Raw genomic sequence first — 24,075 nt, forward strand, 5'->3', positions numbered from 1 at the left:
CGATGGCCTTTCCCTGCGGAGCTTCGTGTCACCACACATGACTCCCCTCGCTCGCCGCCCTGTCTAGCTCCTCCAAAGATCACCCCTTGGCGCCCGGCCTGTTGAGCAAATCAGGGTCAGCCGCCCATTACCCGACGTGGGCTGCCGTGGTACACAGCCAGCACGCACCATGCGCATCTGCATTTTTTTTTTCGCTGCGTGGACCCCCGATCTCCTCAGAACCCGCCATGCAGCGACCCAAGGAACAGATCGCATACGGCATCCTTTGAGCCACAAGAACTGGCCCAGCGGCGAGCAGGGGTTTCTCTCCCCGCCTCGGTGGTCCTGCGGCAAAAGTCTGATGCAGGAACTCAACGACGCTGCACGCTGCCTTGACGGCTGAGTGTGTGACGCTGCGCCGGGTCTTTGGGGCGGGCGGCGGGTGGCCGACAGGACATCTTCAGCTCTAGTTCGCCAACCGCCTTTGTCTCTTTCGAGCCTCATCATTTGGAATCAACCCAGTCTCGAACGGGACTTTTTCCTCTGGTGTGACCTCGAGACCAACTCCAACTGCCGGTGCGACGAGCCGAGGAATCCCTGTGTCACGGGCCGGGCTTGCTTTCTTTGTCAGATCACGGCCTTGGCTGTCTCTCTCGGCCAGACGAGCTGAGCGACGACCTGTTGGTCTGCACGTGTCTTTGCCCCAGACCTGGACCAATGCAGCAGATCACAAAGTCCCAAAGTCGAAAGCAGCAAGAGGGGTCCCTTGTTGCACGACCACCCGCCTGCCGGCCACGCTGGTGTGGTTGTGCACCCACGACAAAGACAGCATGCCATGCGGCCCTGCTTCGGAATGCGGATCTCCTTCGAAGGTGCGGCGACACAAGGCACGATGCAAGCAGGCCAAGCCAAGTTGCATGCCGCCCAGAGATCCGGCTATACATACGGCACCGCGCCGCTGCGACTTCGCCATCTCCATCTTGTCGCCTCACAAGGCATCCCTGCCAAGACTCTTCCTTCCTCTGTCTTCAGCTTCCACCGTTCTAGCGGTCGGCCATCTTGTTTCCTCGGACCCTTCGCGACTACGCACACCGACCGGGTAGCCACTGCCTCATCGAGCCATTCGTTTGCGCCAAAAGACGTCTTCCAGGACCACGCAGCAAGGCCTCTTGTCTTCCCATCGGCTGGGAATATCGGCACACACACGCACTGGGACACACCCCCTGGCCCGACCCCTCGGTAGATCCCCTGCCTTTCTCAGCAACGACCGGCCACCGCCTCGCTCCAACGACTCGACGATCGCCACCACACTCCGCCGCGCACACGCCAACCCACTACGTAATTAGCTAGCGTCCAGTGGGCAGTCCGTAGCCAACCGCTCCACCTCCGCCCGGCCGGACCAGGCTTCCCGGCTCGGCCTGAGCGAACCGCGACGGGAGACAGCGACCCGACTCCACACTGCAGTCCTCAGTTGGCACTGAGCAGCACCAGCACCAAGCAGCAGAAGCCCCCTGCAAAGGACAATCTTCAACCAACCAAACGAAGCCAGAACCACGGGGAAGCGGAATCCTGTCCGTCGAACCCCAGCCCAAAAAAACCACCAAAAAAAAGGGGATCCAGCAAAGACCAGGGGACCACTGGCGTGGAGCCCTTATTATCAACGAGAGAAGAAAACACCACCAGAAACGATGTGCAACGGCCTCCCCAGGACGCACCCATGCCAGCACACGTCGGTGACGTGGTCCTTCTGCCCAAAGGCCATCCCGGACCCGACCGGCGGGCCGAGCACGCCGTGCCGCACCTCGAGTACTACCCGACGCAGGCGTCCCTCCTGCCCTGCCGGCTCAGGCTCTGCGCCTTCAAGAGCATGGGCGGGCCCTGGATCTGCTGCGTGTGCCGCGGCGGGCCCAACAGCTACGGCTGGTGCACGGCGCCGCTGGGGTCCGCGGTCGCCTACTCGGCCGCGTATGCTGGCGTTGACGCTGCTGCTGCTAGCGGTACTGCCTATTTCTGGGACTCGGCGGGCTTTGGGTACACGGCGCCGTGTGGGCATGGGTGCTGTAGCACGTGTGAACCGTTTGGTGAGTTTATTCTTTTCTTCCTTGCCCCGCTCCCCATCTCCGTTGTTGGCTTTGCCATGGGAGATGGCATACATAAAAGCATTCTTGCATGACTGGAATCTAATCGCTCAAAAACAGCCGGGCCAGACGCGCCGGAAGGGATTGAAATCCAGGAGTACGAGGTCATTCCGGAAGGCAGCACCAGCGAGAGCCGGCGGAGCAAGAAGGGCAAGGGAAAAGCCAAGTGATTCTGAGCTTTTGTGGGTGTGTTAGGACGGTGGCAATACAGTTGGCGGCGTTTTTGGGGTTTTCGTTTTTCTTCTTTGGTTGGGGCGTTTCGCGGGGGGTTCATCGAGTTCGTAATGCGTTTTCTGCTCTTCTTGGTGTGTTCACTACTGGGATCGGGTTATGAAGGCCGCTTGGGTAATGTTTTACAGTCAGGAGTCATGATCAGGTCGGTTGACCGCGCCGTTGAGGATTTCTCTGTCACGGGCATTCTTCGTTTCATTTTTCGGAGGGTGGCGGAGGAGCATCACTACATTTTCGGGGCGTTCTTGCTTGCCATAGATTCAGGTCCAAATGGGGCTTAGTTTTCATCTCTCTCCAGCGTCGAGACGGCTTCTAGGCTGTGGGGCGCGGCAATTAATGAGATCAGGTGGGAAGATCGACAAAGACTGACCAGCCAGTGAGCTTTGGCCCCAGGCGGCCATGCGAGAGCCGCGTACGCCAAATGGGACAGCCGCCTCAAGCGCGAGTGACAGCGGTGCCCGACGGTCGCCACCACTATGAAGCGCCCTCTCCTGTGACGCCCGATCTCCATCGTGCGGCGGCACTGACAGGCAAACGATCTGCTGATCTTTGTCGCCTTGTCGGCCGCTCCTTTCGGTCTCGTCTTTCGGTCAGTCGTCGTCGAGGCTCGATCGCGGCGGCGCCATGCAGGTTGCTCGGATCGGTGTAACGAACGAACCACAAAGACCCAGGGGCAGGCACAGATAAGAAACAGACAGCTCAGCCTGCACACCAATGGAGGGAACACTTGGCCAGCCAGATCAAGGCTTGCAATATTATACGTATTCATCGTTACGCAGGGTATCATTAGCCATCTTCTTGAGCATTCCTTGTGGTGCTGTATAATGAGCTCGTACACAGCAGTTGTTAGCAGGAGATATCGTGCAATGAAATCGCTGTGTTGAGGTTGGATATAACCTACCTATTTGCAAAGATTTCCTAATTGAAAAGCCCTGCTTTTATCAATCCCGCCTCCATGGATATTTGGGAGCCATACTCCGTTTTATCATATGTCCTTGCTGACATAAATGCTGCATAAGCAGCTCTTGATTTCCGGCCACTAATTCTGTGATCGGTTCTTGCAGCACGAGTCGCCCCCACGCCCTCCCCTCCCCCCAGACTGGTAGTGCACCTCATGGCTTGTTCTGAAGCCTAGGAACGCTACAGTGATATAAAAATGTTCCTTGTCGGAATAAGGTCATGTAATATCAAGTCGAAAGCACGACAGAGCGTTTTCGCATGGCTACGGTGACATTTCATCATCATAGTGATGTAAGGAAACTGGATTCAAAACTGTCTATGGTTCCGCAGGCCTTAACATTTCATTCGGAATGGCGAACTATAAATATGGTCAGGACCCTCTGTGCAGATGGCATATGTCGGAGTCTCCCGAGCCCGGAAAAGAAGAAGAACAACCCAATTCAATAGGGAAGTTGTACGGAAATGTTCATAAGCTCCCTATAACCGGTCGATATGTACTGTACACATTACCCATCGCTATCATTCTAGCCATACCAATTGGCACTCTGGTTGCATTGAAAAGCATTAAGGGCACTGAACCGAAGCTCGGCGAACAGACTGTAAACACTGACGCCGGAAAAGTTGTTGTCACCGGCCTGCGCCTTTTGGATCTCTTCGTATGGGCCGAAGCCACCTGGATCTCGCTATGGGGAGCTAAAGCATTTGCACATGTCCTACCTTCCATGATAAAGTTCTTCTGTGGCGTCGTTAGCGTAACCAAGCCTAGGTATGAAAGGGCTCTCTACTTGCTTGAGAACTATATCATGGCGTTCCTGGCCTTCTTGGCCTCATGGATGACATATAAGGCTGTCATGGAGAGAGGCCATGGCCACTTTCAATGGGTCACAACTTGTAGTAATATCCTCGTATCCTGCTTCATCTCATCAGGGGTTCTTCTCGGGGAAAAGGTGTTTATACAGCTTGTGTCGATCAGCTACCAGCAACAGTCCTTTCAGCTCCGGAAAACAGGGAACAGAGAGGATGTGGACAATCTTCAAGAGCTTTATAAGGAGGCCATGTCGCCGCAGGCAGCACAACGTGGGTATAGGAACTACATTAAAGAGCTCGTGATGAAAGATCCCGTAGACGATCATAATGTGTCCAAAATGCTGAAAGAGGGGGCCTCTACCGAGCAGCTCGCTGCCACTATTTGGGAGGCTCTTGGTCTCGAAAAGCACGACACTATTTCAAGAAGCCGCTTTCATGGTAACCTAAAGCCACTCAATCAGCTGTTCAGTCGCAGCCCTGCCACTCAAATTCTATCAAATGAAGAGTGGGGTCGCAGGGTTAAAGAGATTGGACAGGAGTATCGTGCAATAACTAGCAATGAGACCGACATGGCCCAAGCAATTAGATCTCTGGACAAGGTCTGCTTATGCCTTGTCGTTTTTATGGCTTTTTTGATTTTCTGTAAGACAAGCCAAGCTGCCTTTCTTGTCTGCGGTCGGCTAACATAACGTCCTCTAGTCTCGTTCCTTCAAGCATCATTGTTAACAAGCATCGCAACAGCCGGGACGATGATACTGTCAATGTCGTTCATGTTTGCAGTGACGGCTCAGGAGTTCCTTGGGTCCTGCATATTCCTCTTTGTAAAACATCCATATGACGTTGGCGATGATTTAGTCGTTATGAACACCGAAAGGGAACAGCTCATTGTGATAAAGATATCTTTGCGTTTCACCATTTTTTCTCGCTCCGACACGCAAGAGACTGTGCAGATCTCTAACATTATCCTGAACAACTTGTTCATTGAGAATCGATCCCGGAGTAAGGTAAGTCGAACGGCGATCAAGATAGATATCCCTCGAAGTCGGTCTAATGCCAAGTTGGAGGGGCTCCTGAACAAGTTCGTCCAGGAGGACGACAATTCGCCATATTGTCATCCAAACGTTAAGGTCTTTCAGGTCGGTCTGGGTGATGAAGAAAAGCTACAGTGCTCCATAGCAATCGAGCATAAGGTCGCGCTTCTAGATGTGAAGGTCCGAGTAGCTCTAAACGACAGATTGATGGGGCGGCTAGACGCCTTTATACACAGTCCCAAGAGCCGATTAGGATAGAATGGGGCAAAGGCTTGTCGTATTGAGTTAGATTTGGGAACTGCCTCCTCAATGTGCTGACTGATTTGTCCATGCAACTCTAGACCAGTCGAAGGTACTATGTGCATCTCGTCTTTCTGTCTGGCAATTGTGCACCTGCTCTTCTTTGCTGGCTTATGACTCCCGCTATGTAACTAGTACGTCTCACTGAGGACTTTAATTTGGGTCCTGTTGGCTCTCAACGGAACTCAGTTATCCAGGGGAATTTGCCAAGATGGTGACAGGCAGTTACTCCCCGGCGCATATGTGCAATCCTCCCACGCGACTCTTGTTACCCTAATCCTAGCCACACCTTTGAGAATCTGGCGGACGTACACCGGGTTGCATAAGACGACCGAAAGTTCCTCTGTATCCATTGCGTATCAACGGAGACGCTATTGCATGCATCTATCTTCCTGAGGAATGTTCTCTAGGACAACACTAAGACCTTCGTCGTCGGCATCCTACACAGGTCACGTTGACATTCTGCACCGCGCCGCCATGACTCTTCCATCTTGCGGTGCCTATCTTGTATCACCTACCTTTGGCCATCCATCCCTATAGTTACTATGGCAGTGAAAGAGGCGGACCGAAGTGATAATGACGATTACCCCTACGGCAGGTCATCACAGCCGTCAGGACGGCGCCACAATTAGCGAGCCCCAGATGTATGAAATACTTTGCCAGCTCCGGAAACAGTCACCTTCAATGAGCCCAGTTTGGAGGTGTCTTTGCTACTATAATAAGGTTTCATCAGCGACTAGCTCACTACGTGTATGCAAGTAATACAAATGATAGCACAAGAGGCCCCGTCTCCGGCGGCGGAACCTCTTCTGTTTTGAATTGTGAAGCCGTGACGCTTGAGGGTTTCTGATCAGGATTTGAAGTTGGCAGAACACGTCGATGCTCTGCAGTGCTCGACGTCCACGTCCTGCAATGTTTCCAAGTGCGGCATTTACCAGAGCTCAATCGTTGCGCGACGATCTTTGACGTTTGTAAGCCGATCGCGATCCCCACAATCTGCTATCACTAGGTTGCACCATTGTCTTGCTACCAACACGCGTACGCTACATAGTGACAGCATTAAGCGAGATTCTTAACTGATATTGAAGCCCTGGCACAACAACAACAACGACAACAACAACAGGGATAACAATAAAACTTATAGCTGGATTGCGTGCTCAGCACAAAAGTCGGCTGCCACACTAAGTAGTCCTTCACACCCCCTGCCGCCGAGGCAATGCAGACGAGATGTACAGTTTCCTACGTATGCGCGATTGAACTCATGGGTGTGACGCCCATGGCTGCCCCGGCATCGGACTCGGCTTATGTTGCACAGATGATGATGAGCCTCAGCACTTTGTCCTGGTGGCGGACCACCGAGGTGGGGGGGCGGGAGGGGGTTCCATCCAGCAAGATTGGTAAGAAGGCCGGGATGAGAGGTGGGAGTATTGTTGTGGTCCGGCGGATTGTACACACCAACGAAGCACGACAAACAGGGCCATGGCACACAAACATTCCGCGGTGTAAGGGCGCTTGCACCAAAGGTCGGTGTTTTGTTCGCCTAGCAATTAGCTGGTTTCCAGGCCACTGCGACAGAAGGTTGGCGCAGCACACGAGCAGGCTTAATGTTTTAGATTCGAACGAAAAGCTTGCTGTCGCCCGACGCTTTCCGGAGGGTATCGCCTGACAAGTCCCTGTGATTTTGCCGTAAAGCTCCTGCGGAAGTGAGTTCGTTACACTTCGCGCCGTTCGGCCAAGGCAAGTACTTCACGATCTAGGCCACATTTCAGCGAAAACCTGTAATATGGCGCACACATGTCCACGTTGTGGCCAGGACTTCTACTAACCGCTCGCTGCCAGCATGCGGACGCCACAGGCCGTTGGACCCCTTCGTCGTCGTCAGATCTAGAACTTACACCTACCAGCGAGGACTCACTATGGACTGCTATCGTCTTTCTGGAACCTGCCTCCCCGGACGTCGATATGGAGACTCCATTGGATCGCTTCTTTCAGTCGTTTGAGGGGTTTAAATACGACCCACTGACTCTGCCCTCTCTCAGCTTTACGCAGCTCAAAAAGTGCCATGGCGACCGCAAGAGCTACCAACAGATCGAAGCTCCAAGCAAGCGTTTTCACAAGGCGATCGACATAGAGCTGGAGGATATGTACGGCAGTAGTAATGATCTGGCTGCATGGCAGGCGCTATGCCGTGCCGTGGTCACTGGAGGAGAGGTTGGACGGTCCATCACAAGTTGCAAGAAGGTGAGCCTCATCCCATCTCCCCTCTCCCGGCCCAGTGCTGCGTCTTTTTGTGGCGCAGTATAGCTGACGCTTTGTGTTCCGCACGTCTCAGATCCTACAGGCAATCAATGTAAACATTTTCGACCTCGTGTACTGCGCTCGACACTCGATCGCGTCTCGTAACTCTAATACCTCAGCGAATGAGCTCCTTCGCAATCTCAAGACTTTCCCAACTATCAAGGCGCTCAAGAACTACTCGAGGCAGCAGAACAAGGTCTTTCCACTGGCTGGAGGAGGAAGAGTCAACGGTGACCAGAGTGCTGCGCTCAAGGCTTTTCTACGTCCACTCAACCGAAAGTGTTGAGTGTGGCTAATCACAGGTGCTCCGACGCCGTTGATGTACACCTGGCCTCAGAACCACTGTGATGGGCAAGGCGTGATTCAAGTGACGTATATCACGAGCATAGATACCTCGGTAGAGTGGAAGGTGTATGCCGCAAGGTGCCAGGGACAGCCAATGCCAGAGTGTCAGACCAAGACGGAGCTGGGCAACCATCCCCAGGCCAGTAGTCTCCACTTTGCGTCTGATGAAGGGAGTCGCAATCCCCGAGATAGAGAACCGACGAGGAATAGTCTTATTTGCGGACAGAGGGGATGAGGGACCGTCACCGCGCGATGGGTAACAATACCCTTTTGACCAGCGACCTACAACCCCTACCTTTATTAAGCTATTAGCGACAGATATGACATAGCATTCTGGGCCTGCCTTTTCCTGGTGAAAGGGCTTCCTCGCCGCGAAGTGCCTTCGTCTAGCATTTGCCGGTTACACCGTACAACAGCTCCGTGTGGGCTGCAATGCAGTCATTTGCCCCTCGCAATACTGTGATCCCTTCTTGAACGTGGAAGATTCTTCAGTCGTCGGGGCATGGGGACGAAAACCCTGGTGATACTATACCAACATATGAAACACGTCAGAAGCGACGCCCGGCGGAAGGTTTGGCGAAAGAGTTTCAGCTTCGACGATGGCGCCATCGTAATCACCTACAAGAAGTCCCCAGCAACATCTGCTTGCCATTTGGGGAAGCCCACAATCAGTCCGCATTCTCGTTACACTATCCCAAATCGTGCTGCGGTCACGTAGCCGTCTAAGGACAACGCGTTGAATGTCGTTAAATCTCGCTGTTGCCTGACTACTCCTAAGGAGAGGCCCTGATGACAGAGGGGTGATGCATCCAACCAGACAAGGAGTCGCATGAATAAAGCTAAAGATGACGTTTCGAGCACGGAAAGAGGGTAGGAGAAACTAAAGTCCGAGTAAAACGAAAGTCCTAATGCTGGGTGAGACCGAGTATGGCCAACTCATAATAGGTAACCGTGACTCTGCGTAACCAGGCTCATAGAACCATCAGTGTCCTGATCGCACGTGCTTAGCTCATTCAAGATATTTCTATAAATGGCCTCGTCTATATTTCCCCCGAGAAGGTCCTTTTCGAAGGGATAAAATCTGGCATTGTGCGACGTTGATGGCTGTTCTAACAGTGCCGGGTGCACAGACAAGTTTGTATCGTCCATAAAGCCAGGGAAAGCCTTAAGGAAGTACTGCCAATATTCACTGTGTAGCAATGCTACGGTTGTGTTTGGATCGACGTACCACACCTTCTCGTCCTTGACATTCCAAAAAGCACTGTTGAGACTCAAGTTGTGCCTGACACTGTTCTGCCATGATGACTTGTTTAGATCATGGACATCCGTGTGTAGTGTCAACCATTGATACAAGGACTTGAGAGGCATCGGGTTGTTGCCGTTCTTAAAAAAGGCGAATTGGATGTGCGTTACATATGGTATGGGAGGAGACTTTGTCCCATCCGGATAGTAAAGCCTCACTTTTCCTCGTGTTTTTGGCGTGAGTGGGGCCTCTGCCCTCACAATTGTGTGTCGTTGAGAAGATAGTCGTTGCACATCGTGACGAAGGATCTGAAGGTCGCCTTGAAGATTGTTGACCTTTTCGCAAATGTTGTTCAGTTGGTTGTTGAAGCGTGACATCCATTCCAGGAGATTATCGCAATCCATTGTCGTCGTGTCGGGGCCACAGCACTAGGACTTGCCGGCCTAGGACTGCTTGTGTGATCCAAGTGCAAACAGCGAAGAGCCTCACCATCCTATAAAGGTTTCGATGACTTGGACAACAATCAGTAGACTTACGAAATAGCTTTTGCGCCAACATTTAACTCCACAACTGTTATGGCTACATTCGTCCAATGGTCGACAGTAGGTCGGAGGAAATGCAACTCCACCTAATAAGAAGTCAAGGCATACAAACAAACCCAAACAAACCCCCAGGGGTCTCACGAACTTAAGTGGGGTTCCCAAAAAACACAAACAAACCCGAACAACCCCAAACAAACCCCCACGGTTCCCGCAAACCTCAAGTGGGGTTCAAACAAACCCAAACCAAAAAGACATGCAAGCCAGAAGGCTCACACAAACACATTGAACAAGGAGTATGCCAAAATGAGATCCCGAAAGTAGCACAATAAGAATGGTGCGGTCGCTTATGGGTATGGTTGTACGAGAGGCCTCACCTGCTCACCAACCAGGCCACAAGGGTCTTCACCCGCTCGAGCCAAACACGAAACTCAACTAGCCGCTTGTGCGTAGACTTTTGGTCAGGGGCATTTTCATTGGACCTGTTTTCGTCCGAGGTCGGATGCGCAGTCTTCAAAGGCTGTGAAACACGCTGGCAGACATAAAGGTGATCTAGACGGGGTTTGAGAGGCCTGCATCCCTTCAGGTGCTAGGCACGGATAGATAATTAGTCTCTGGGTCGGTCTTATGTTTTCTTGGTAAACTCCCAGTCATTCGTAGGGGCTCAGAACTCATCAAATTGATCTTACAAGAACTTCTTGTTGTCAAAGGATTGCTTGACTAAGCCGCTGTAGAGTGACGAGATGTAAAGCCACAGGCGCTGATTGAGTGATGTAGGCCTGGCACCGATTGGTGTCGATATGGTGGGGATGCACAATTTGCACAACTGTGCTACAAGTACCATGGTACGGACGTGCAGACAGTGGGACACTGGGGGCTGCACTGGGCTTGTCGCCACGACACCGAAACGCGGGCGCTCCGGTCCCGAGAACTTAGAACTCTAAGTGCAACCCCCTACCAGACATCCCGACTGCTACCTGACTTACCTTATGGTTTATCGTCCTTACACGATAATATATTGAGGGATAGGGACGCTGTCTGTGGTGCTTCAGCCGACCGTAGGCTTGAGGTTAGCTAATGGGTAAAATTAAGCAAACAGCTATTAAGATATTCGATCCATCGTTATATTCGAGGGCATATTATCTTACGGGGGCAGCTTCTTCTAATAGGGGACGAAACAACCACTATAACTAAAGGGTATGACTTAAGGCAGTTCACCGCTTGCCAGATACAGCGGTAATGCCGGCGAGGTTCACTCTGGTCCAGGAGCCCGATTGAGGGCGTTCCCAGATGGGACTAAACACGATTCTGGAGGGGGGTGCCAGCTGCATTAATACCGAACTAATAATGCCGCACTCGTGAAGGAATGGCTCATTATGGCATTCTCGACGCGGTAGGCAAAGAAAACGAAGCTCAGGTGCAAAGTTCAATTAGGTGGAAAATCAAGGTGTAATAGTACCACTGTATGAACAAATCCCTAATCGAGTATAAACGCACGGCCCGAACACAATATTTTGCAGATTCGTGGTTCCTTTCTCCTCCTGGACCTCGGACACGGCACTAATAATGCAATGTTATCTATTGCCTACAACTATTCCTATGTCTATGCTAAGGACAATTAAAACGGACAGAGATATGGTTCACGTCTTGCACGTCGCAGCCCCACAACGACGATGCATCATCAAAAGCATAACTATAGGCATCCGGGCATGCGTTCACATTCTTGAACCATGTACTGCTTGGTTGACACGACTGTGGCGTACCGCCCCTACAACAGTATTCATCGGATCCGTATAACCTACAATCTGAGAGGCAATACGGCGCTGTCGTCGCTTGTCCTGTTGCAGTTTTTTCAAGTATCAAGTTCTCTTTTGGGCAAAGGGGAGGTTGATGAGACGTACCAAGTATAGATTCATACGGACATGCAATAGTTTTACACCTCATGCCGTCTTCCACTTCAGGAACGACGGTGATACCGCAGGTGAAAGCGTCCACCTTTACAGGTCAATCAATAGAACTCCAGGCTAAAAGCCCGAATCTGCTACCTACCTAGACTTATATCATATCAAAACGTGTTCGCATTCAGTGTGAACTCGAACAGTGTCGTGTTATCTGAAGCATGACTCCAGCAGTCGATGATCCGCAGTCTCCTATCGCACAGTTAGCCCATCCTCGCAGTATTGTCTTGCCCAAAGACGGCCAGCATTGGCCTCATCCTGGAGGAGAGCCGTGTACGATCCATTTGGCCGGAGAACACCAGGGAGAATAGGTTGCATTTGAACACCAGAAGCAAAATGGAAAGAGGGCCAGATATCTTGCAGCCTGTCGTTATGGAGAGTGATGCTGAATCCCATAGTGGTGCTGTTTAAACTGGCTTCTATGACTTATCTTTATATTGTATTGTGAGGGCCACTCATGGTGTGATTTGATGATCTTTGTTTCTGTAACGTAGTCTGGCACTTTTCGTCATATGCTTTTACGATATCTCCTCCGTGTTACACGTCATGATCCCGCCCCCAGGATCGACCATCAGCCAGGGGCTTGAGGTTCCAAAAGGACTAGTCTACACGATTCTAACTCCCTAGTTGCTGCGGCGCCTCTGGGGTTTGGAAGTACCTTAGGAGAGGGTCGGTTGATTGACAAGATCGATAAGGGTTGGAACGGCGGCGCTGAGGCTAGGTACTGAGACAATATAGTGGCTTTGCTGCCAGAAAACGATCGGGACTATATGCACCGCTCCTTCTTATCAGAATTTTATAAAGATGTTTGAGCCCGCTGTAATCAATGCACCACCGTGGTTACTGTGGTCTTGGATAGCTTGATCCTGGTAATTGAGTGGTCCTTAGTATTGAATGGGTCCCTGATTACCTTATCTCTATGGTGGGTCCTCGGGATTAACCCCGCACTACTGGTTGTCTCAGTTGTCCCACAGCTGGTATGCAGTTACAATCATTCTTCATTCGTGAAGGCGCGAAGGCGTACTATACTCGGATATTGGGAAGACAACTCATTCTGCCTAACCGAAAAATCCTTATGGCCTAACTGTATTTGATTGATTTGTTCTGTTTTCGGCGACACTTCTTGCGTCACCACGCGGGCTCCGCGGTCTGGTTAAGAGACCTCTTGATGAGAGTATCGCCAAGGTATTCCCTCTCACGTAGAACTATCTCCTTTTGATAGGCAAGTGTCTTGTCTTTCGCTGTTTGGCTTCCTCTCTCTACTAGAGTCCTGAGATCCTCCCATGTGGGCTCTTCGATATTTCTCCATTTGACAGCAGCTAGTGTAGATCCCGTGCGGAAATCATCGTACATGGTTATAATACGTTCGATTGAGCGCTCTCCTGGAGAAGAAGGTCCGTTGGTACATAGCGACGCGGATGATTCGCCTCCTTCTTTCACCCATGACAAGTAGTAGATATTGAGGTTCCTGCAAACAATGCCATGATATACTGTCTCCGCTAGAGTGAGTGCATAGAATGTCGTCTATGTAAGTCATCGTCCCAAACGGGCATTGAACCCTGAGGGGCATGTAATCCATTATTTAGTCAAACCTACCCACTTGCGTCCCAAGAACCTAAGAGACTACTTTATACAGAATTTCAAGGCTCTAGTACAGTCGACTTCGAAATCGGTGTCCACCTTAGCAAACCATAACTTTCTTTAAGCACGACCCACCTTTTCTTGGCAATGCCAGGGTGACGAACAATGATGCGCGTGCAGGTAGGTGGGGCGGTCATCATAGCCATTTCGTGCTCCTCAGCGTTTAATCGCATTCCTTCACTTATTGAATTGAAGGACTTCCGATATGGGCCGGATTCTCATTCTCTCCACGCGACCCCGCACGTGTACCTTGGCCATGTTCCATTTCACCTGTCGAAAGCCATTGACGAACCTGTTACAGCTAGCTCTCACGGTCTATTCCATTCATATTCAGGATGACCGCATCTTCAAGCAACGGACACGCAATGGCCGACCTTGCCGATGATCTCAGGGTCTTGCGTCTTATCTGTGCCGGTTGGTGCCGTGTACTTCAAAGAGGGCAGGTCACCACGCGAAAGGAGCGGTGCCTTGTACTTGAAAAGGCGTGCCGCCGGGGTCCCGCAACTAGCCGTTGCGAACCAGCCATGACCAGTCGTCGGACTGCTCCGACTCCGGACCCCGGACGGTACGCCCCCCGCACGATAAAGGGAGAACAGTGGAGACATCGACCGGGAATAGCGGCGAAGCAATGCCTCCCTGAGTGCCGAAAGCCGGAGACAAGGGCATACATGAGCAGAAAGCAAAAGCTTGCTTCTGCAAAGGTCCCGAAGGGTTCCAATTGGTGCGAAGGACATCTTCCAGACCGAGACACAGTTGAACAAGTATTATCTTACATTCGCTGCATAATGACATCTCGCTCTGCAATGCTGCTAAAGCCCCTCGCGAGTGGTTGCGGGGCCTGTGGGCATCTCTGAAGTAACGTATCTAGAGATCTCCTACACCGGTGTTGCCCCTGGTCCCCGGTCCTTGGTCCACATTAGCCAACCGGAAGAACCGCGGCAGTGTTCCGGGTTCTGACCACCAACTTCCCCGGCAGCGGTTACAGGAAAAAGTCGGCCACTATCCCGCGGAACTCGACACCTCGTTGTCAACCCCTGTCAGGAATTTCCAACCACGTGGTGAAGATCGTGGCGGTCTGAGTAACCTAGTCGGCCACGGAAAAGACTCCTATTCGTTCGGGCAACACCAAGGACGCTGTCACAACTGTGGGACCCCTCCTTCTCGCGCATTGAAGGCCCTCCCGCATACCATTAGCCGCCGCGTATGCTCGTCCGCGATCCCGCGACCCTTGTGCACCCACACACGTGGTTCTTATTTCGTCTCGCATTTCCGTCCAACTCTCAATCACCCCGGGCTGGTCCCTGCTGTGTAGATCTACTGTTCCGCTGTGTCGGTGTTCTAACCGACGTGACGGTGCCCCACATTGCGAAAGTCAATACTCCACAACATTCACATGATCACAACTTGAAGGCTTTGTCCTCGTGTCATCGGTCAATCCGAGCTCTGAACCTGCTTATAAAGACACCCTTCTGAAAGACTCTCTCTCCTAGTCCGCGAGCAAGATTTCCCAAATATTATATGTAGACAACTTCAAGTCGCATACTTTTGTCAGCGGCGGTATCCCTCACATATCAATTATATACGCCTCAATGATATTTTCTTTGACCAACATCTGCTGTACCAACCTACAGACGGTTCCACTCTTTCCATCCAGCACTCGCCTACGGAAGGAGGTTTGACCGCACACGGATAAGCTGCATCCCAGCCCTCCAAGCGTCAATATGCCACCCCTAGCATCGGTATTTTGTCAAATCGCGCCTCGGTGCTATGTCACCGTTGCTCACTTTTTCCGCACTTCAGTCGATCAGGATACTCGAGCGATCAGGGTCCATCTGCAGCAAGCGATAAGGGACCTGATTTCTATCCAGCCGTCCCTGGGTGGCGTCCTCTGTGAGGACGAGACAGGCTTTATCCACTTGCGCCTTCAACCCCTGCCCGAGCTCCACGAGATAAGTGTCAAGGAAATCGACTATCGACAGGTCTCGTTTGCTCATCTCGAGGACAAGCACTACGGCCCTAGCTACTGCATAAGACCCGAGTTTGCAATGCCCCTCGCCGGCAACGACCCCGTCTTCCGCGTAGCCCTGTGTTGGTACCGGGACGGCTTTGCAGTTGTCACCTTCCTGCACCACACTGTCGCGGATGGTCTCTCGTGCCAGTATCTCATTGAGACTCTCGCAGCTACGACTTGTGGTCAAAAGGATGGCTTCAACCACCGCCAGCTTCGACTCGAGGAGATCGACCGCAAGGAGCCCTTACGAGCAGATCTCACGACTCCTTCGCCTGGTTCCACCGGTACAACAGGTCCCTCCAAAGACGACCAGGCCCTCTTCGACCAGCACTGTGCCTACATCGCAGACGGCTACGAGTCAGGGCCTCTTGCTCGCAAAGTCACCGTCGTATCTCCTGGCCCCAAGACCCAACTTCTCCTGCGGGTGTGGACGCCTCACAAGGCCACCAAGGTCGCCTACTCGTGCTCGAGGTTCTGCAAGAGGGCTGCACAGGCCTGGATCTTGACAATGGTCGCGAGGCACCGTGCAGGGCGGCTCCAGAAGCAGCCAGGAACTATCTACATGCCAGTTCCTGAGCAGGAGCCTCTGGCTCACTTGCTCTTTGCTGTCGGGCTGAGCCGCGCGGACGACGAGCTGGGCAACCACGCCATCTATAGCAAGACCTCGTACTCCGTCTCGCGCCTGCTCCGAGCCCTCGACGACCCTGCCGAGGTTCGCGAGCTCGAGATTCACATCAGCAAAGCGATCAAGACTGCGCATCTTCCCGTCTTTACTCACATGCACGAACAGGCGTTCAAGGACTACTTCCGCACAGGCGGGAGTCCGCAGGGCATCCACCTCTGCGCCGACGAGGCCGACCCTTATGCGTTCTTCTTCAACACCTGGCGCTTCATGGGCCAGAGCACGCGGGACAAGACGATGCCGATCCGCTGGGGTTTCCCCTGTTTCCCTGCGCCGCGGGCGCCGGATCGTATCCGCAAGGTCGCGCCAGGCTACGGCGCCGCATCCTACTGCCTCATGCAGCCCTCGACCAGGACCGGGAGCCGCGATGACGCCGACGAGGACAGCGCCGACGAGATCGTCATCACCCTCGACGGCGACGAGGCGCAGGAATTCATCGCCGTGGTGGCAACGGCGGAGCGGGATCACGCTGGCATCGCTTCTCGTTGGCAAGTGTTGGACATGATTGCTGAGACTGCTTGATTCTGTTGAACTCTTCTTCCTCTTTTCCTCTTGCCCTGCCGTTGTCAATCGCAATAGACATATTCTAAGATGTGAATAGAATCCCACAGAGTCGAGCGAAATGAATACTGTTGTTGGTCACCCAATGTTAGCTCCGGTCTCTCCTAAGATCCCCTGGCATCCTTTTACGACAAATGGGGGTTTGACTAGTAACTATCTCGACCTTCAAACTCAGCACTCACAGCAGACAGTCACGACACCGCTGCGCAAGTGTGGGACTGTTCGAAGGATTACGATGTTCTGTGGTGGCCTGGGGCTTGACGGTGTACCGTCTCAAACCCGTATACCCTCCACCTCCTTACCCATCAGACTCATTGGCCCGCTGTCGCCTGTGAACTCGGCACAACCGCTGTCCAATCATTGTGAGACAGACCTTCCCGCCCATGTCAATGTCATGAAGCCTGGGATACCCCTCCCTGTCTGCGAGTAGCAGAAAGAGGGGTCAGGGCTGACTGTTGGGCTGAACCAACCTGCATAAGGTCAGACTGACAGCGTGGCAAGGCCTCCCATCTTCATACCTTCCAATTCATCATCTGGCCCGCGCTTTCGACAATCACTTCCGTGCCACCCAGGTTGGTTACGGCGCGTGTCAGCGGCCAGGATCCAGGACGCCTCAACCACTCCCCAAGACATGGACCGGTCCAAGATGGCGACTGGACTCAGAGGTTGCCGTCCAACGCAGCCAGAGCGCTTGCCGCGAAGAGACGAGTACAGCGTAGGCTGGGTGAGTGCTCTCCCGCTTGAGCCGCGAGCCGCCCTGGCTTGCCTCGACTAGCAGCATGAGACTCTCCCCCGCGACAGTGACGATCACAACACTTATGCCTTTGGGCGCATCCACCATCACAACGTCGTCTTGGCATGCCTGCCCTCGGGGGACTACGGCAACAACAGCGCTGCCAATGTCGCCGTCCACATGCGACGCAGCTTTCCCAGCATCCAGGTGTTTCTGCTCGTCGGCATCGCCAGTGGAGTTCCCTTCCCCGCAGACGTCAGGCTGGGCGACGTCGTTGTTGGGCAGCGGATCGTGCAGCATGACCTCGGGAAGCAGCTCAAAGGCGGAGAATTCTTGCACACAAGCACGATATATAGCCTGCACAGCTCTATCGGATCAACACTATCACTTATGCGGGCTTCGCTTGAACCGCAGTCCATCGGCCTAAAGCTCGAAGATTTGCGACACACTCATCCGTCACTTTGGCACCTCCTTGATCGGAAGAGGCTCTTTGATGGACTCTACCAGAGCAATTACGAGCACAAGGATAATACAAGAGGCTGTGAGATATGCGACAGCTCGAGATTGGCCATCAGGGGAAAGCGGCGGGACGGTGATGGGCCGGTAGTGCACTACGGCACCATTGCCTCTGGCGATCAGGTTTTCAAGAACGCGAGGCTACGCGACCGCATTGGAAAGACACATGGTGCTCTTTGCATCGAGATGGAGGCCGCTGGTCTCAAGCACGACTTTCCAAGTCTCGTCATCAGAGGCATTTGCGATTACGCAGACTCTCACAAAAAGAAGGAGTGGCAGGACTATGCATCAGCCGCAGCGGCGGTGTTTGCGAAACTGTTTCTGTTGCACACTGCTACAGTTGCACGACCGGCTGCCGTGGCTGGCGGTAGCGAGGCCGAGAAGTCAGGTGCGTAAAACAAGCCGAAAGCCGTCCAACTCACTCCAAGCACCAACGTCGTGATCCCGGTGCTAGAGTGGGCAACGCACATGGAGCGCCAGCGCGAAGTCTTCAAAAGTCTCTGGTTCGCACAGATAGACTCCCGATACGAAGACATCACCGACCCTCAGGACGACACTTGTGGATGGATCACCCAGCATCCATCCTATCTCGATTGGTTGGACCCCAGTCAACTATTCTCACACCATGGCTTCTTTTGGATCAGAGGCAAGGCCGGCGTCGGGAAGTCCACTATTATGAAGTACCTTTTCGAGACCACTCGGGAAGGGGCGGGATCCGACCATATCGTTCTGTCATTCTTCTTCCACGCCCGGGGTGGCGAGTTGGAGCGGTCAACGCCTGGCATGTACCGCTCAATCCTGTTCCAGCTACTGAGGGAGGTCCCACAGCTCCAGGCTGTGCTCGAGAGTCACGAAAGTCCCACCTGGTCGCTCAACAAGCTCCGCAACCTTTTGACAAAAGCAGTATCGATGCTACGGACGCTGTGCGTGACACTGTTTATTGATGCTCTAGACGAGTGCGACGAGGAAGAAGGCCTGGCGATGGTCAAGGGTTTCCAACAGGAGGCCAGAACCGCTTTCGCAAATGCTGTTTCTCTCCGCATCTGTTTCTCCAGTCGGCCTTATCCCGTGGTCGACATGCGCAACGGGCTGCAGATCGTTCTAGATGAGCAGGAGGGCCACGCCCGGGACCTTCGGCGGTACGTCCAGTCGGAGCTCTCAGGTTGGCCCGTAGGGCTCCAGGAGTGCCTTGAAAGAACGATCATGCAAAAGGCACAAGGTGTCTTCCTGTGGGCAGTATTGGTGCTCAATCTGCTATCGCAAGATCTGAGGCAGGGCCGTGTTGACGCTTCCAGACTGGCAGAGCGCTTGGAGCGATTACCACCTGGACTTGGCGACCTCTTCAAGGGACATGATCCACAGAGATCAGAGAGACATCGAGGAATTCAAGCTCTGTGTCCAGTGAATTCTTACGCGTCAGCGCCCCTGTCGCCCGAGGAGTACTATCAGGCCATGATGATAGGGCTCGATCCAAGGTCGGAAGAAAGCTATGCGTCATGGGACGCCGATAGTGTCACGGACGAGGTCCTCACACGTTTCATCACAAGCACATCGCGAGGACTAGCTGAAGCAACGAGAGGTCATCAGCCCAAAGTACAGTTCATCCACAAGTCGGTCAAGGACTATTTCATCGATCAAACCGGCATGAAGGAGCTCTTTCGGAGTCAGCCGTACGACATGCCACATGTCACGAAAGATTGAAACAGACATGCAGATATCACTATGATCGTGTCAAGCCTGACTCACGACTCGACCAGCGAGACCACCAACGGCGAGTTCCCGTCCAGCACAGAGAGGACCGGCCAACGGACACCAGCAATGATCCATTCAACGAGTACGCCTGCTTCGGGATATTGTATCACGCCGAGCAGGCGGCTTCTGGCTCCTCGCAAATCGAGTTCGTCTCGACCTTGGATCTGGAGAAATGGAGGCGTGCCGCGAATCTCTACGGAGCAGAAACATTTGACGACGGGCCAAGCTTTGTAAGGATGGGTTGCCAGGATGGCTCGACATTGTCAACCACCATCATCAGCTCTATCGATATTCCACCTATAATGGTCGTCCACATAGCCGTGACAATAGGCCTGGGACTCAAAGATATCATTGCCCCCCCGCGACCTCGTCAAAGTCCCGACAAAAGCACGAAAATAGATACCGCTACTGCGGCAACAGATACAACATACGAGACTGACGATCACGGCCTGCGTGGGATCCTTTTCGTGGCTCTTGGTTCCTCCTACTTGGTCACAAGTGTCTGCACGCCTATCGAGTCGAATCAGCTGGTCCATGCAAGCGTACTTGTCCGCCTGTTCCTTGCTGTTGTTCCATGCTCCGACTGCTATTCGTTCCAGGGCTCGAGAAATAGGGGAAACTTGACATGATCATCGTGTGTTTGTACGACGGCTTCGGAGCTTTGGTAACCGGATGGACTTTGGGTAATTTCAGTGGCAAGGTGTAGCGAACGCTTCGCAACCTCGAAGCACGGAGGCAAATGACTGCACAAGCCAGCTTTCCACATCTTCGGAATAGGTGGGATTGTGGACGCCTGGGCAGGGCAGCTGCAACCCACGACGGGACTACCGAGGACTGCTTGAAGCACTCTTCAACCAGACAGATTCAAATTCTCATGACAGCGTCTACAGTCGCGATAGTTACACAAATAACATTGCTTTGCCATCCATAACAACAAGCTCCATTACGCTGGGGTACATAATTTGACCCAGGCAGAGGTGGCTCTTGGTGCAAGTTTATTAAGGCATTGATAGTCTCCCATTGTCGGGCGGAGAGAGTCTCGTCATATTTTGGACTAGAATAACCACCCGCCCCAAGGGCGTCATTTAGTGGTTAGATGAGGTTCCTTAGGGGACGTCAAAGCGGGGTAGGTCCGCTAAGCTGCGCTATCTGGACAGCCATAGACCACCATATGTCCACTACAGCCTGAGGTCGGTCTGAAGATGTACTCATCATTCTGCACCGCAGGCTGTACTTTGGCGCAGGTACAAAACAGGGTGGATTATAGCCATGTATCTTTAAGTCTCCCAGCATGACTTCGATGATCTTGTGCGGGGTGCTGATCTCAACTTCAACTGGGTGAGCAGCGATGCCAAGAAGGTGTGGGGAAAAGGAGGAGCGTGGGGCGAGAACTTCCCAGGAAGTTAGTGCCTCGGTGGCAGAGAGACGCAAGTGTTGGTCTGCCCCCTCAGCTTGACTCTACTGGCACGTTCTCATGGATGAGAGGCAGTTGCAGAAGTGACAGCTGAAAGTATGCTCTCTTGCGCCCACAATAAGCAATTTCCACAACCCAGGCTCTGAGGCGACGCTCTGCTGTCCGGGACCCAGGTGCCTTCACCAGTGCCAGCTATATCTGATTGCCATCCGTGTGCTGAAATGCTCTTGGCAGTACTAAGCTCGCATGACAGGGTCACAAGGTTTTGCGGCAGGGCAATTGACTATGAGGCAGCGCTCTCAGTTACAACAAGTTACCAAGTCCTCCCGTAAGCTTGCTTCTGCGCATGAGCCTCCAGAACCCCGAAGGCGTCGCCTCTTGATCCTCCGCATTCCGGCTGACTGAAGAGTGGATCTTCCATGCGGCGCGCTGATAGGTGACGGAACGATCACAGAACATTCATTTCTCCTCCGAAATGGCATCAGTGGCCGCGACAGGACATTGTCCTGGCTACCCATGGTGGTTCAACGGCCACCGGCCAACGGCTCAGATCCACGAATGTCCAATGCGACGTCTGGGTGCGCTCTGTGCCTGATGGTTTCGCCATCCTGGATCTCCCAGGACAAGACTTAAGTGCGGACTCCAAAGGGTTTATAGAAGGCGATCGAGCGCGGTCCTGGAGTTGTGATTTGAAAGCACAGCTTCAGTTCTCGTTGCAGGCACCAGATGGAACCAGGGTTTCCATCTGTGTGACTCGTGGGCCATACCAACAGCGCCCTCTGCCAGTGTACCTCTCCAACCTTTTTGTTTTATTCAGAGCGGTGTCGAGGCGGTGCTTCTCCAATATCAGCATGTCACTTTCCGACAGTGCGGCACCGGTGTTCGAAGAAAGCGACCTTCTAGGCGACATAATAAGAGCGAGACCAGACTTTGTCACGACGTCTGCTGGTCTGATTTCCGCTGAACTCACAATTGACAACGTTGCGGGTTAGCCCCTTCTTCTTATCGACATCCGCCATGGCCCATCACGACTTGGCCACCTGTGGACTGCTCTGAGAGTGGGGTTCCTCGGGCATAATAGTTCCTGGCAAAAGCGACACGTCGCAGTGCTGGCGACATATTATGAGGGAGCGGCTCGAATACTCCTAGCTACGACCATACGTATAGTGATCTTCTTGTACGACAACCTCAGGTTCTGGTCTTGGCTCAGCTTGCTCTGCCCTGTCCTTCTGCTTTTTGACATCTTGCAATTACCATCTGCCACGATGATGTATCTGTGGCTGTTCTCGTTTGGCTTCCTAGCTATTTCATCGCTCGGATTCCACTTGAGCTCAATCGTCTTGATCGCTGCATATGCTTCGATCTTTTATTACCCCTGGCAGTACGTGGAGGCTTACGACCGAGGGCGGCCATCGCTACACATGTGCAAGGAGGTGATACAAAGAGGGCAGTTTGACTACGGACTTTCATCCATATTTGCTGTCTTCCTAGTCTACTGGCTTCTTCCCCTAGTGTCGATCCTCGCGCCTTGCGCCACATCAATTATCGAGAACCACCGGGCTGTCCTTGCAATGACAGGCGCAGGATGTTTGCTGTATTGGGCGCCTAACGCGGGGAGGTCGCTCATAACATTGAATGTATTGTCCCTGTGGTGATTGTAAAGTGCTACGGAGAAGGATTACCGCTAAGATTCAGATGAGCCAGTCATCGGTTCAGAACCTGGTTCGGGAAACTCGGAGGGTCAAGTTTCCATCAGGTCGATTATGATCGCGAGTGGTAGAGTTGCGGCTTCGTAAAGTAATTTCCCCAGCAATAGACAGCAAAGCCCGCTCCGTCGTCTGCCATCAAAACTGAGCATCCAAATCTGATCATGCTTAGCCTCAAGTCTTATCCTCAGTGGCGTTCGATATCCAAGAGCAGGACTGCAGCCGAAAGCTTTTATTGTTGTACCTAATTACTTGTGCTCTGTTCTTTGTTTGGGGCTGTGAAGAAGCGCCCCCCCCCCTCCCCCCCGCATATCTAGCAGAAGAGGCTGGGCTGCTTAACGGACCGCTGCCCGATTCGCCGTCGTTGATACGATATTTGAGCTGCCTGTTTTGGGAGGTCACTGATCCTGAAGAGGGGATGGGAGGTTGGCCGGCATCGGAGACGCATGTTGGTCCTGCGCACTGCGTGCTGTTATGCAAACAATGATATACCTCTTTCTTACTTGCAGGCACGTGCTTTGATCCCTGGGGCATATATGCCGTCAATTGCTTACGCGGCCAACTCGCGGCCTTCCTTAGTCTCAACACTCTTTTAGCACGTGTTGCCATGCCGCTCGCTGGAGCCGCTCGCGGCACCGGGCTGGAGTATATTGTCGGGACTATTTCACCTGGCAAGACCTAGACCCCGGATGTGCAGGTCCTCTTTTCCCAGGAACTTACCTTGATGACTGCTGTTGGGGGAGCGTATAAAGATGACATACAGTGGTTCTGCGCCGTTGACCACTTCTGCCAATGTTGCATTCTAGTCTGTTGGAATGACAAGTCCTTCTCAATTGACCTTACGCCCCATGCAACTTGCAAGAGACATCTTGGGAGCCAGCTTGTTCTGTCGACCTTTTCGTCTATGTGTTCGCGCGCATGAGCCTGGCCGATGAATACGCATGAGCTAGTGAGAGCGGTCCCGGTCCGCGAGGGCGCAGTCAGAGCGCCTTGTCCTGTAGCTACAGTGACGTCATCGGTCAGGATGTTATTGACATGCGTGGCTGATCTGGTTCTGGCATGCGCGAGATAGCTGTTCGTGGGGTTGATCGTTACAGTTCCTGTCCGGTCCACGTGGCGTCGCCTGGGACACCAAGGTGCTGCCGTAGCTGGTTGTTGGTACTCATCAGGTTGTAGCTGCCGAGCACTCGAGATATCGTCTATGATGCAATCCACGTCGGTATTCCGTGA

At 53.0% G+C, this 24,075-nt stretch overlaps 6 protein-coding genes across 6 annotated transcripts; 5 read left to right on the forward strand and 1 right to left on the reverse strand.

Moving 5' to 3' along the window:
• Window positions 1-1,696: 1,696 nt before the first annotated feature.
• Window positions 1,697-2,287, forward strand: B0I36DRAFT_369705 (uncharacterized protein; the record flags this gene model as incomplete). The annotated part of the gene is made up of 2 exons (XM_046159819.1): window positions 1,697-2,060; window positions 2,178-2,287. 2 exons carry the CDS (start codon window positions 1,697-1,699, stop codon window positions 2,285-2,287), a joined length of 474 nt encoding a protein of 157 aa, XP_046004818.1.
• Window positions 2,288-3,730: 1,443 nt separating this feature from the next.
• Window positions 3,731-5,356, forward strand: B0I36DRAFT_223666 (uncharacterized protein; the record flags this gene model as incomplete). The annotated part of the gene is made up of 2 exons (XM_046149043.1): window positions 3,731-4,757; window positions 4,815-5,356. Coding segments are annotated over 2 exons (1,569 nt in total), but the record flags the coding sequence as incomplete, so codon positions are not given.
• Window positions 5,357-7,408: 2,052 nt separating this feature from the next.
• B0I36DRAFT_369706 (uncharacterized protein) lies at window positions 7,409-8,030 on the forward strand (the record flags this gene model as incomplete). Its single annotated transcript, XM_046159820.1, has 2 exons — window positions 7,409-7,687; window positions 7,779-8,030. 2 exons carry the CDS (start codon window positions 7,409-7,411, stop codon window positions 8,028-8,030), a joined length of 531 nt encoding a protein of 176 aa, XP_046004820.1.
• A 995-nt stretch (window positions 8,031-9,025) lies between these two features.
• B0I36DRAFT_355952 (uncharacterized protein) lies at window positions 9,026-9,736 on the reverse strand (the record flags this gene model as incomplete). Its single annotated transcript, XM_046157506.1, has 1 exon — window positions 9,026-9,736. One exon carries the CDS (start codon window positions 9,734-9,736, stop codon window positions 9,026-9,028), a length of 711 nt encoding a protein of 236 aa, XP_046004821.1.
• Window positions 9,737-15,984: 6,248 nt separating this feature from the next.
• On the forward strand, window positions 15,985-16,776 carry B0I36DRAFT_339621 (uncharacterized protein). The gene has a single exon (XM_046155895.1). It carries the CDS (start codon window positions 15,990-15,992, stop codon window positions 16,683-16,685), a length of 696 nt encoding a protein of 231 aa, XP_046004822.1. The 5' UTR covers window positions 15,985-15,989; the 3' UTR covers window positions 16,686-16,776.
• Window positions 16,777-17,355: 579 nt separating this feature from the next.
• On the forward strand, window positions 17,356-19,674 carry B0I36DRAFT_436613 (uncharacterized protein; the record flags this gene model as incomplete). Its single annotated transcript, XM_046162835.1, has 3 exons — window positions 17,356-17,448; window positions 17,965-18,361; window positions 18,428-19,674. The coding sequence occupies 3 exons, from the start codon at window positions 17,356-17,358 to the stop codon at window positions 19,672-19,674; spliced, it is 1,737 nt and encodes a 578-aa protein (XP_046004823.1).
• Window positions 19,675-24,075: the final 4,401 nt, after the last annotated feature.

The sequence above is a fragment of the Microdochium trichocladiopsis genome, assembly GCF_020744255.1.
Source record: "Microdochium trichocladiopsis strain MPI-CAGE-CH-0230 chromosome Unknown B0I36scaffold_14, whole genome shotgun sequence".
Classification (NCBI taxonomy): Eukaryota; Fungi; Ascomycota; class Sordariomycetes; order Xylariales; family Microdochiaceae; genus Microdochium; species Microdochium trichocladiopsis.